The sequence below is a fragment of the Hemiscyllium ocellatum genome, chromosome 2 (genome assembly GCF_020745735.1).
Source record: "Hemiscyllium ocellatum isolate sHemOce1 chromosome 2, sHemOce1.pat.X.cur, whole genome shotgun sequence".
Taxonomy (NCBI): domain Eukaryota; kingdom Metazoa; phylum Chordata; class Chondrichthyes; order Orectolobiformes; family Hemiscylliidae; genus Hemiscyllium; species Hemiscyllium ocellatum.
This window is the reverse complement of record NC_083402.1, coordinates 117883930-117898147: the sequence shown is the minus strand read 5'-3', so window position 1 is coordinate 117898147 and position 14218 is coordinate 117883930. Positions and strand designations below refer to the sequence as shown.

Here is a 14218-nt window from a genome sequence, read left to right as displayed (position 1 = left end):
CTTATCACACTTTAGGACTTCCATAAAATGCTGTTGAAAGCTCATCTCAGAACCAGGTGTGACACCAAAGTTTAGCTTAACCTCAAGCTGTCAGCAACTTGGAACCAGAGTTTCTGTTAATTCCAAACAAAATGTGTTTCTAACTGGGACCTCGGACTGCATGTAATAATAAATGCATGTAATAGTGTGTATTCTTTTATGCAGCTATAAAAATGACTGAGGGTTTGATTACTGAGGAAATATTTTAATAGTTCTGGTAATAAGCTTTACATCCTGCATAGATCTTACATTTGGCATCCCATCATTTTATTAGAAGAATGATATCTAAACAAATAAAAGTTGGGCCAATTATTTCAAGATTAGGCTGTTGTGAAAGTTTTGCCATAGATAAGAAACAGGGTGAGTTTAAATATTGTTGAAGGTTCTGTATCTATTGAAACAAGTCGTGGCACAACTTCCAAATTCAGTCACACAGCGAATTTCCAGGAATTGCCTTTCCTCAGCATCTACATGAAGACAAATAAATTTAGAGACTTCACCATTGATGAACATTAAAGAAAACTCAACAAGTAGTGATGATTATTGTACAAGAGTAGGGTGGCAAGATGACAGACTTGTTTTTTTTAGTTACTCAGTTTTTTTGTACCAGCTGCCTAGCTTCTGCTGTGGATCCCAAGCAGCCAGCTCCCCCTTCCTATTCAGAGACATTATTTTGGGAGAATTACTTCTAGTACCTCATACTACTTCTTCATCTTATGTTCTCTGCCACCCAGTGCTGTGACCTCCACCAGGGGTAAAGCAGGGAGAATGGCCTCAAAATCCCTCAAGACAGAATGGGGATCGAACTCTGTGCTGCGGCACAATCTGGACTGTCCAGTCACCTGAGCCACACATCATTTTCCCCCAGTAGTACTAAAGGAGTCCAGGTTGTTGTGACAGCATAAGCTTTTACATACATAAATGTTGTTGTCTGGAGCTGTGGATGATGTTGGTTGAGGTTGCAACTGTTTTCTCCATTAGATGGCTGCCTGGGAATCTCCTGCCACTCTTACTGCCCTGCCACTGCTATGTGTCGGAAGGTCAACCTGTTGACCATATCACCTTTCATGACCAACAAACCTTGGATTGGAACTTGTAATGATGAACTTGGTTGTATGAAGTGACCTCAGCAATAAATATTTTCTTTGATTGATATTCTAGTTAAATCATAATTGTTTTGTTTTCAACAAGGATGGTTGCATTTCTATAGTGCCTCTAGCATGGTAAAGTGCTTCGAGCTGCTTTGCAAGAACATTGTTAGACAAACGTATTAGACACAAAACCACAGTAGGAGTCATTTAGGAATAGAAAGTAGGTTTTACGAAGGAAAGCAAGATTCAGAGGCCAAGAGAATTTGGGAAAGAATTTCAAAGCATCAAACTCAAATGGCTGAAAACATTACTTCCAATGTGGCCATGACAAAACTCAGAGATACTCTAGAGTTCAGAATTAGATGACCTTGCAGCATTCTAGGACTGCAATAGGGAGAGGGAAAGGCCAAAAACGAATATGGAAACAAATGAGAATTTTAAACTGGAGGGGTTATTGATCCATGAGTCATTGTAGGCCAGTGAGCACAAGAGGAATGTGACTGGGACTTGATATGAGTGAAACCCTGGCAGCAAAGTTTTGGATGAGCTCAGGTTTATGGCAGATACAAGCTTGAATCCTGCTCTCACACACTTCAGAAATCTTTGCCATCACAGTGTCGAGCTATAATGTGAACTGCCTTAACATTTTATTTCCTGCCTACCAAATTGTTTCCAATGTAACCACATTTTGAGATCTGTTTCTGTTCACTTGCTATGAGCTGAAATTATGTTGGGTTGCCTTCATGCTGCCTGTAACTAGCTGCTTTTGTGTTGAAAGGTGACCAGCACTGGGTGTCTAATGATTCAGTCTGATTCTGGACGTATATCCCCGTATTATGGAAATCAGCAGCCTTACAACATTGTTTGTCACGTGCACTCTGTTTTGGTGAGCTAGCTGTGCACAGGATGAAGACGGCTGAAACTGTTAATCGCCGCACTTGATCCATCATTGTTCACGCACAGTCGAGCAGGGGCTTGTGGACTGCAATCAGTGGTAGCATTCTTGCCTCAGCATCAGAGATGATTAATATCCAGATGACTGCTAGTTACACATGTCTGTGTAAAATGTCGAACATTCCTTGTACCGTTCTGGAATCAGGCTCCCTTATAGGGGAGAGAAATTGGAAGGTGTATGCACTAATGGGTAAAGGGAGCTGGGAAGTATTGTGTACATGGCATGTTTATGGGTGAGAGGTGACAAACGTGTATGCAAGCTTAGTTTAGAAACATGGTCAACGTGGATGAGTTGAATCAAAGTGTCTGTGTCCATGCTGTATGTCTCTATGACCTATGTCTGGGTGTGTAGAGACAGTGAGTGTGTGTGCATGCACATGTATGGGTATGAGTATTGTTGAGTTGTATGCATGCACTTGTGTATGGGTACAGAAGATAGTGAATGTGGTGTGTGTATGCGCGTGTGCACATTGATTGTGAGAGATGGCAACTGAGCATGCATCCATACGCCATCTCTTGTATCCACACAGCATCTCTTGTATCCACACACACAGGAACTCGTCATCACTCGTACACTCTTTCTTGCCTACTCTCTTGTACACATTTTGCCATGTCTTGCACAACACAAACACACACCAACTCACTATCTCCATATGTGCACCCACACACACAGCAACTCACCATCTCCACACAAGCACACCATCTCTCACACTTCCACTTACTTCGTTTGCGTTCACACACCAATCAGTACTTGTCATCTCCAAACACACACACACACACACACAAAAAGTCACCATTTCTCATTGCCACATTTAGCATTTCTCACACTTGCACTCTGCACCTATTGTATTACACCCACACTCACTGCCTTGCAGCGTAAGACAAATACTTGGCATCTTTTGTAGTCAGGTGTGTGGGCCTACGCTCTTGCACACATGGACAGATTTGCTGCCTCTTGCAGTCCCACACACACACACACTGCATCTCTCATACAATTCTGCCATCTCTCCTGCTCACATGCACACTCCCAATCTCTCTCACCCACACATGAACACTTGCTGCCCTTCACACCCTTGCCTGATTGCACACAAGTGGGTGCATGCACACATACACACGCGCGCATGCACTTTTGCCATTTCTTGCAAGCACATATTTGCCATCCACCACATGCATCCTTGCACACACACAAACACTTGATGTATCTTGCATTCAGACACAAAGTACTCCATAATCTGTTTTCTTCGTACAGAATTCCAGTTCCTCTGATTTTGCAAACTAAAATCATCTCCAGCTAATAGTATTGAAGATCACAATTGTGTGCTATGATCCACCTGCCACTCCACATTTAAACTTATCTTACTGCGGAAAAGGGGACATATTCTGTCTTCCCTGCTGACCCTATTTTGCTGAAAGAGAGCTCTCATCAAGGAACATGGCTGGAAAAGGTGGATTCAGACCAACAACCCCTCTGACCACAGTCCCTCACACACAGTTCCCACACACTTTCTCCTCAAATGATCAAGCAGGCTGATGAAAGGCTTTCCAGTGCTGAAAGAAAGAATTAGAAAAGAACAATTCACATCCTGGTCAATATTTACCCCTCAATCAACCTCACCAAATCAGATTATCAGGTCATTATCACATTGTTTCTGAGTATTTTGTGTCTGATTACTGAGATTGGATGTCATACTTAAACAGTGACATGATTTCAAAAGTGACTAGATTTTTAATTGGCTGCAAAATATTCGGAGGTATCTAGCAGTCATGAAAAATGCTACATAAATGCAATTCTTTTGATATTTCTTTCAGATGAACAGACTATATATACTGATGATAACCAGATTGATGAAATGATTCCAAATGTTAATTTTGTCTTTTAGAATTCAAATTTGGACATATGATTTTTAGTGATCAGTCAACAGTAATCAGCTAATGAAGTATAATAGTCTACAATTAGTGAGGATCATTTCATTACAGTGTACTTGCCTTCTGTAATCCCAAATCTTCCATTCAAACATGTCTGCAAATGAGGAAAGCATTGCTCAAAAACACATCCTAATTGAAAAGGAAAAACAGTGAAGAGAGGGAGTGAAACAGATCCAATTTAAAGAAAGTTATAAGCAAACCTTTTATGAAACAATATATTTAAGGCAAATGATGGAAGAATCAAAAGATGAGAAGACAATTTTTTTTGGAAGCCACCAATTGTTACGATCTCAGATAGACTGGCTGAAAGGGTAATAAAAGCAAATGCAACAATACCTTACAAGGAACATTCATAGAATTTCACAGGGAAGGTATACCTCAAAAGGAGAACATTAAAAAGGCTGTGGATGAAGAGCAGTGGAGTGGGACTAATCAGATAGCTCTTTCAAAGAATAGGCACAAATGGGTCAAATAGGCACCTCCTTTTGCACTGCAATGTTCTATGATTTTATGGAATGCTGCTACAGTGAGATAACATACATCACACTGAGACCGGTCAGCTAACTTGGGAACTGTGATGCCTCAAGTGAGAGCATTGCATTTAACCCAATGCAACAAATTCTATATGTTCTCCACTAACCACCAGGCTGCTGACTCCTGTGCACAGCCCAACAGACCCAGCTAGTTGAAGCATCTCTCCTGCCCAGATCTCTCCAGAGGTTCACTGTAATTCCATGGGGGGGTTAAAGTCAACTAGGAGAAAGTGAGGACTGCACATGCTGGACGTCAGAGTCGAAGAGTGTGGTGCTGGAAAAGCACAGCCGGTCAGGCAGTATCCGAGGAGCAGGAGCGTCGACGTTTCAGGCATAAGCCCTCCATGTGGGGTTTGCCAAGAATGGTTCTGGTCTGCTATACACAGCACATGCTCATAGTGGCGGGGGAGGATAAGGAGAGGAGAGGAAGAGAGGAGGTACGTAGATAGTCCCTTCAAGGCACGGGCTGTCCATGAAGAACTGAAGGAGTTCAATTACAGTGAACACAACTCAAGCTTTCAAACAGTGCCACATCTTATTTTCCTGCTGTTCTGGTTGGGCTATGATACAAAAATAAAAACCAATGAAAAGTAAACATGAATCAAATTTTTTTTTTTAAAGATATTTTTATTAGAAATTTAATATTTTGATACATTTACAAAAATAAACAGAACTTTCAAGCACAAACATTAATATAAAAATAGATCTTAAATATATAATCATCAAAATTCAAAGGAATGATACTAAAGAAGAAAGAAAAACAATGAAACTCAGTTAACTACTAATCTAATCCACAATTATCCAGAGTGTATAGTTGAGTCACTTACATCCTTCAAACAAGAGAAAATGTTCTCTAATACACTCATAACAGTATAATAAAAAGGAAACTATTTCCAAACAATAAGAACAAAAAAAAACATGTTTGAATGGAGATCCTCCCCCTTGTTCTCAGGGGGCCTTACTTCCTTTCTAAAGGTCCACCATATCCTCTCCCAAACAGTGTCCCACCCTTGACCCGGGCGCTCCTTAATAGGATTTAGATATAATACCGAGCTAGAGTTAACAGTGAGCGCCCCACCCCCACCCCTCCCCACCCATACCTGAGTATATCTGATAGCATCAATGCCACGTACAAACACACATAACTATAAAATTACAACTCCAACAAATTACAATTAAGTATAATAACATAAAATAGCAAGGGAAAACAACCCTGCTCCCAGAAGCAAAAGTAAAGTAGAGTAAAGTATCCACTTCTCCCCACGGAGTGTGGAAGAGGCAAGCCAACATAAATTGTCTCTTACGATTTATTTAAACGAGTCTAAAAGTTCCTTAGCCTCTTCTGGTGATCTAAAATTATACTCGGATCCTTCATGGGTAAAGCATAACGTCGCTGGGTAGCATAAGGTGTATTGAATATTTAAGTTCCTTAGACATTTCTTCACCTCATCAAACGCCTTCCTCCTTCGTGCCAAAGCCGGGGAGAAGTCCTGAAATAACATAATCTTGGATCCTTCATGGATCATGGCTTTAGGATCCTTTCCAAGATTTCTGGAGGCATCCAGGAGTATCTGCCTCTCCCTATAACTCTGCAGCCGGAACAGGACCGGGCGTGGGCGCTGGTTTGGGCCAGATCCGCGTGCTGCGACCCGGTAGGCCCACTCCACCCTTACCCGATCAGTTTCAGACCCCAGGTTTAAAAGCTGGGGCAGCCATCGCTCCAGAAATACTACTAACTGTCCCTTCTCTTCTTGTTCAGGGAGGCCCAGAAGACGGATATTCTTTCTCCGATTTCTATTATCCAGGTCATCCATGTAGATTTCAAAGGCCCGGACTCTCTGCTCCAGAGCTCGCACCTGTTCTGCAGCTGTTTGTGCTGCAGCCTCGGAGGTCGTGGCCTTTAGCTCCGCCCCCTCCACTCGGCCCTGTAATTCCTCAATAGCCTGGCTGTGCTTTTGTAGCTTTTCTTCGAATGAGTTCCATCTCTGTCTGGATTCTACAATGAAATTGACGTGTGTCGTTTCCAGCCTGGCAATCATCTCTTCAAGGCCTGTTTTTACATCAGCTGCAGCCGGAGGAGGAGAGGAGGGTGGGGGAGGGGTCTTTGTTTTCTGAGAGCTGCGGGATCCCTTTGGTTTACTCATTATCCACTTAATATTAAACTGCTTAAATATAATAGTAAGCAGCTAATTAAGGTTAGAAAATTTTTTTGGGTGGTTTGGTAAGTGTGGTGCGGGTGAGTAACTCACTTTACCCAGGTTTTGGGAAGAGCTCTGTAAACTCAGACTTGCTGAGTCGCCGCCATCTTGGATCTCGAATCAAATTTCTAATGTCACAACTGACTGGGGTGGTGCCCTGGAAATCGAGCCTCACTATTTCCAAGTCAACACAAGATTGCCTCGAACACACCTACACGGTGCCAATCCACCTCACATTCACCCCCCTCTGCTTTGGGAAAGCAACTCTCCAGGTACAACACAGTAACTAATTTTTAAAATCTTCTTCCATGGCTTTCTTTCCTCATTCTGTAGTCCACAGTGCAAAAAAAAGGTGGTCTTTACAATAAACTATAATATACCATAATTGCATACCCAATTGAATACTCACTTTTGTACAATCTGTTTTCAGTGTGCGCGTCCTAGTGCTCCCATAGTGTTCCCCCAGTGGCTGCACTGTGACTTGTGGGAAGCCTTCTATGGGGGAGGAACACTACAGGTGGTCTCATGAAACCACTTTCCAGTGGCTTTGGCCTTGACATGGACGGCTGCAGTCTCTGAGGGAATTTGTGGGAGTGGGAGGATGAATGTGTCATTCTGAGAGAGAACAACAGGTTTGCACTCTTTTGAGCCAGAGAAGTTCTGGTGGGCAACACCTCAGCTATCCTGGGAACAAATGACTGCAGATGCTGGAATCTGTACTGAAAACAAAAATAGCTGGAAATCACAGCAGCATCTGTGGAGAGAAAGCACACTAATATTTCTTCAGCAGAGCTGAAGTGAAGTGTTGAGTGATAACAATAAACTGTTGCCTGCAGATGTGTAAGTGGCAGATTCAGTTAATGTTTTCAAAAGGGCTTTGGATCATTATCTGAAGAGAAGAATTGCAGGGAGAGAGACCAACCATGTAGAATAATCACCTACCCAAAAATCTAATAGGGAATCCAGAGGAAAGTTATTTCCTTGTGGTTGAAAATTCCACATTTTCACCAATCTTTGGGTCATGGTTGAAGTGAATGGTACTGAGGCAAGTAAGGAGAAGCTTTTGGTAACTACAGGAGGGAGAAGGGGATAGTTCAATAATAAGAGATAAAAGGAGACACTTGTTGAGCAGAAATGCCACCATGGACTGGTTGGGCTGAATGACCTGTTTCTGGGCCGCAGATGTCACTTAGTCTTATGTAATCAGAGTGGTTGACTCTCAAAAGAAAAGTGCACCAGTGCAACAGCCACTGGCGATATATTTCAGATCCATGTTGCAGGTGGTAACTTGGGCTCATGAATTTCACTGCAAAGAGTCACACTCATTTACTACTTTCTTGAGGGGACTGTGTTCTTCCAGAATTATTTAGATTGTCAATGATCATAATCGAAAAGAGCAGCAAATGCTCCTACTCTGTTCCTCAGATTGTATGAACAATTCCACCTTTTCCACACACTCCACTATTTTTCATTAGATTACATGGGCAACAGAAATTGCTGAGACCTGAATCCAAAGGTGTTAGAACTATTTTTGTATAAAATCTCTGCATCACACAATTCATTATGTAAAATCCTGCAGCAAAGCAAGGTTACTGAGAGAATCACCACATTATGCTTTCTAAAGTAGGACTTGGTACCCCATTTCATGAATAACCTCAGAGGGATGCTGTGTAGATTCACCAGAATGATCTTCAAGTTAAAAGAGGTTAAATTATGGAGACTAGCTTGATATATCCTGGAGTATTGAAGATTCAATGTTGATTGAGTGAATGTATTTAAGATGATTAAACGTGCTTGGTGAGATAAATGAAACTATTTGATCTGATGGGAGTCCAGAACAAGGGATTATAACTTGAAACTTAGAGCCAGACATTTTAGGGATACTGTCAGAAGGTGTTCTTTGCACAGTTTTAAAAATCCACAATTGTCTATCTACTAAAAAGTTTGAGAGGCTAGGTATCAACTAATAATTTTAAAATGGAGAATGATGAAGTTTTGTTAATTAAGGATATTAAGGGTTATAGATCCAAGGTAAGTAGATGGTGTTGAGATTAGCCATGATCTAACTGAATGACAGAACAGGCAGAAGGGTTGAATGGCCTCTTGATCCTTTGTAACAAGATCAGTCCTGACTAGCAGGTTAAAACTGCTTTCCTCGGTCAACAACTGCAAATGTTCGAACCAACGTAAATTTGAATGGGTTCCAATCTGGTCAATGACTCAAGTTGGGTGTGTCCCTGGACAGGGCACCACATGATCTCCTGCCTCCAGCTGCTCAGCCCCACAGTCCTGCTATCGGTCATCTTGGTGTGCTCTGTCTTCTCTCAACCAATTGGAAAAGGTGAAGACTCACCTCTTGGATGTTTCTGGACTGTCAATCAAACAACTGTTGCCTCACCATCTCCGTTTTATTTATAATTCATAGATCAAACTCTAAAGATTAAGAAAATCAGTTGTTTTAAATGTCCCTTTGACTTTTCTCCAGAGCTTTCCATATTTTTCAGAAAATTAATCTTTAATGCTTTTAGACACCAAGACAATATTGGAGGGATGGCAAATACACTTCTGAAGACCTACCCATCATTTAACACAAACCAACAAGTGATGACTCAGCTCAGTGTAACACATTCATCATCGAATTAGAAAATTTTTGGTATAGTTTCACTCCAAGTGCAAAGGTGGTACGATGGCTCAGATATTAGCACTGCTGCCTAACAGGGTCCTGGGTTCGATTTCAGCCTTGGACGACTGTCTATGTGGAGTTTGCATGTTCTCCCAGTGTCTGCATGGGTTTCCTTTGGATGTTCTGCTTTCCTCCCACAGTCCAAAAATGTGAGGGTTAGGTGGACTGGCCATGCTAATATGCCTACAGTGTCCAGAAACGTGTAAGCTAGATGGACTAGCCATGGGATTTACAGTGTTAGGGCAGGGGGTGGGTCTGGGTGGGATGCTCTTTAGAGGGGTGGTGTGGACTTGATGGGCTGAATGGCCTGCTTCCACACTGTAGGGATTCTATGATTCTAAGTCTTGACTGACCACATAATCTTGGCTGATTCTTCACTACAGCACTTCAACGTTGTTGAAACACTATTTTTTGGCTGACATGTTAAATTGAGGACTCTACCAACCTGTTCAAGCAAGTATGGTAAATTCTGTTCAATACTGATGAAGGACTAAGGCACTGCGGTCATTATCATCCTTGAATAAGGAATGCACTTAGTCCCACTCCCCTGCTTTTTCCTCAGCAAGTGTGTCTTCAATTACCTCTTCAGTACAACTGAATCTGCTTCCCCTCCATTTCACTAATTGCATTCCTGATCATATCAATGTACTGTATGTAAAACATTCTCACTGCCCTCCAAGGATTTCTTTGAATTTATCTTAAATCCATGTCTCCCTCTTACTGATCCTCCTGCCACAGAAAACAGTTCTCCTTATCTCTATCAAAATCCTGCATGAATTTGAAAACCTCCATTTCCCTCTCTTCTCCCTTGCTATCCAATTTTTACATCCCCACTAAAATTTTGGTAAATCTCTGGACCCTCTGCAAGACCCTTAAATCATTCACTAACTTCTACACTTAGAATTGAGCAGAGTACACCAGCAGAGGCTCAAAACAGGCGACGCATGAACATTTACTAGATCTTTGTTTTTGTATATTTATTGGACTTACACATGGAGTGTAGCTATTTAAGGAATGTAGCAGTGGGATGTTGGTGCTGACAGGATTATATACAGGAATAGGTCTCTTGGCTTTGAAACAATATGAATTAAAACCTTGGTACACCAGTTCTACATTATCAATACTTTGAATCTGAAACTCTAGAGGAGTTTCTATCCAATGTGTAGAAGCTGGCTGGTGTTTATATGCTTAGATGACATTTTTCCTCACTGACATGTCATTTATTCTATCACACATGGAACACAAAAACTCCATATTATACAGAATATCACATCAATAAAACATTTGATTAGTTCCTACCATATATTTCTTCATTGTCATCATTTTCATGATTCAGCAGCTCAAGCTTTCTGGAAAAGTCTGCTAAAGTATCAAGAAAATAAACCTGAGAGACATCATACAAGAGAATGAAGTCAATGTTTGATTCACACTAGGGAAGGTTTTCCGAGTCCATGGGTTCTTCACGTGCCTATTATCGTCCTACATGGTCAGTCTTCCTTTTTTGATTTTAATTTTAACTCACAAAAAAGCTGTGCTAAGGGCAGTTTTATAACTTAGAAACAAGAACAGAAATTACTGGAAAAACCCAGCAGGTCTGGCAGCATCTGTGGAGAGAAATTAGAGTCAATGTTTCGTATCGAGTGATCCTTCCTCAGAACCCACACATTTATAACTATCATTCTCATACACAAGAAGAACATTTATGAATGATCACTAAGAAACAATGACAATTCCTTGGGCATGTATTTATGAGAAAGAAACTAGAACATTTGTTGATGGCGTATTGATAGAAACTAGAACCTTTGTTAGGTGTTTACTAGTAAAACTGAGGGGAACAGAACAAGATGGAGAAAAAGGAAGAAATACACTGATAGCTTCAGCTTGTACAAGGTTTGAGAAAAACACAAGCTATCAAGATGGAGAGCCATGATCGCCGGCTTTGTAAAACATGTGGAGGTCCTAGTGTTGGACTGGGTTGGACAAGGTCAAAAGTTACACAACACCAGCTTATAGTCCGCAGGTTTATTTGAAAACACAAGCTTTCGGAGCCTGGTGTGATTTTGACCTTTGCAAAACATAGCACTGGAGGAAGAAATACCTTTAATATAGCAAAACATTCAAAAGCACTAACAGGGCTCGAGGTGCACAATCCCTGGAAGGAGAACAATGCAGTGACAATAGGTTGGGAGGTGCAACTTGTAACCTAGCTCATGATAAAGCAACACTTTGAGACTATACAACAGGTTCAGCATGACCAAAACAGGTAGCTGGGAAAAGGAATAGGAATAGGATCCGGAGGAGAGTTTTGACTTCAATCTTGTTAGATGTAGCTGGGCAATGACAAGCATGTCAGGGAGCTCACCTAAAAATCAGGGAATCGAGGCTTGCTGTGTACAGAAATTACAATGTATTCAGAAGCTTCAAAGAATTCCAAGCACAAACTGTAGGAACTTAGCAGATCTGTCAGCTTCTGTGGAGAGAAAGTAGAGTTAAGGTTTCAGTCCCACTCACCTTTCTTCAGACAACAAATCACTGCTTCAGAAACATTAACTCCGCTTTCTCTCCACAAATATTGCCAAATCTGAGTTTTTCCAGTTATTTGTTTTTTTAAAAGATTAGATTCCCTACAGTGTGGAAACAGGCCCTTCAGCCCAACAAGTCCACACCGACCCTCCAAAGAATAACCCACTTCCCTCTAATTAATGCAATTTAGAATAACCAATTCCCCTGGCGTGCACATCTGTGGAAGGAAATCCACACACATACAGAGAAACTCCCAAGGCTGGAATTGAACCTGGGTCCTAGGTGCTGTGAGGCAACAGTGCTAACCACTGAGCCACCAATTGTAATCTTTTGTTGAAACATCTAAACGGCACTTAATCTCAGTTCTTCTAAAGGTTCCGGCTAATATTTATCCCAAATCAATGTAACTAAAATCGGTTACCTCGTCATTGCTGTTTGTGCTCTGCATAAGTTGTTTGCAGCATTTACTATTGCACATTAATGACTACACTTCAAAAAGTACTTGATTAACTGCAATTTGCTTTCGAATACTTTGAGGTTGTAAACGGTCCCACTGAAATGCAAGTTTTGGTCACATTTTCCCGGCTTGGGTTAAGAAGCACGTATAGTCTGGGCATTTATTTGAACTTGAAGAAAGAAGGTGCAATATCAAACATGCCAAGATTCTCAAATAACAGTGATGCATATACATTTGATACAAAGACCAAATTCAGAACATTACAAAATAAGACCTCGATCCCTATTGGGAACTGGTAAAAACCAGAGAAAGATAAAACTGCAAAATCCCGTTTACTTTTTATTTAGCTGCAATGAATGTTTAATTTTAAAGTAATTGTTCAAAAATGCACAAGCTAAAAAAAATGCAACTCCAGTAGCATTTCACCCTAATAAATGTGGGACAAAATAGCCGTAGATGAATACTAGAGAACATTCACAGGAGACCCGTGACAGCAGGAAATGGACCTGTAATGAGAACAGCATGAAAACAGATGGAGATGTACACAAACTGTTCAACTTTACCTCTCCTTATTCGAGGCATGAGTTGAGCTTCAGCAGTTTCGGTGGAACCTGCAAGGACAGAGCAAAAAATGAAGGGATTTGGGATGGTATCGGGTAAGACCAGAGGAATACTGAAGGACAGGACATACCAGTGATAACAGTGAGGAAGACGAGTAAAGCAAGCAGTTGTTGCATTTTCCCTGTAGGGTATTTATTCCTCTCCCAGTGATTGTCCTCCCTTCGTCCTGACAGCGCGTTTGGGATAATGGGGCGAGGAAATGTATTTATAGGAAGGATCAGTGTAGCTGATTGTTAATTGGTTGCTGTATCTTCAAAACAAAGTTGCATTTTTGTTGTTGAGGGCTTTGCAGGGAGAGCGCTCTCCCTGGTCCTATAGACCACCCTCTCAATCAATTAACTGAAGATTATGATTCCCGAACACTAATTTTATCTAAGCGCGACAAAAGCAAAGTTCACCGAGTGCTAGAAACAGACGTTAAATGGACAGGGAGATTGACTAATGCTTGGGCAAAAATCCACTTCTTAATACACAGTCGTACAGAACAAGCATCCTGTGGGTGCTAATTATAAAGACTTCAGTTATGTAGCATCCCTCAGGAGAAAAACCCAAGGCAGTTCACCGTGGGTGAAGCAGCACCGTTGTAATGCAGGAAATAGAATGGCAAATTTGTGCACAGCAAGCTCCCACAAACGGCAATGTGACAATAACTACAAACAGGGATTGGCTGATGGACAGGGGGGTAAATCCTACACTCTACCTCAAATTAGCATCATGGGATTTTTTTTACATCAATTTGAGGAGGCAAAAGGAGGTTCCATATTTCATTCCATTCAAAAGACAGCCCTTCTAACTGTGCAATACTGCCCCCGTTTGTACACAGGGAGTGTTAGTCTAGATTTTGTGGACAGATAGTACGGGCTGCCTAGTTGCAGAACGCTTCAGGGAACACCTCTGGGACGCCCGAACCAACCAACCCAACCACCCCGTGGCTCAACACTTTAACTCTCCCTCCCACTCCACCGAGGACATGCAGGTCCTTGGAGTCCTCCATCGCCAGAACATAACAACACGACGGTTGGAGGAAGAGCGCCTCATCTTCCGCCTGGGAACCCTCCAACCACAAGGGATGAACTCAGATTTCTCCAGTTTCCTCATTTCCCCTCCCCCCACATTGTCTCAGTCGATTCCCTCGAACTCAGCACCACCCTCCTAACCTGCAATTTTCTTCCTGACCTCTCCGCCCCCACCCC

At 41.7% G+C, this 14218-nt stretch overlaps 1 protein-coding gene across 2 annotated transcripts in view; it reads right to left on the bottom strand.

The window, feature by feature from the left end:
• Window positions 1–349: 349 nt before the first annotated feature.
• The window catches only part of inip (ints3 and nabp interacting protein), a 72887-nt gene continuing 59018 nt past the window's right edge, over window positions 350–14218 (bottom strand). The window contains exons 3-6 of one of the 2 annotated variants that reach the window (XM_060845721.1): window positions 12968–13015; window positions 10724–10786; window positions 4071–4139; window positions 350–506 (exon numbers count right to left, since the gene is read on the bottom strand). In XM_060845721.1, coding sequence (XP_060701704.1) covers window positions 406–506; window positions 4071–4139; window positions 10724–10786; window positions 12968–13015 — 281 coding nt within the window. In that variant the 3' untranslated portion in view covers window positions 350–405. The remainder of the gene's footprint in view (window positions 507–4070; window positions 4140–10723; window positions 10787–12967; window positions 13016–14218) is intronic. The other variant, XM_060845730.1, reaches the window with a different exon arrangement.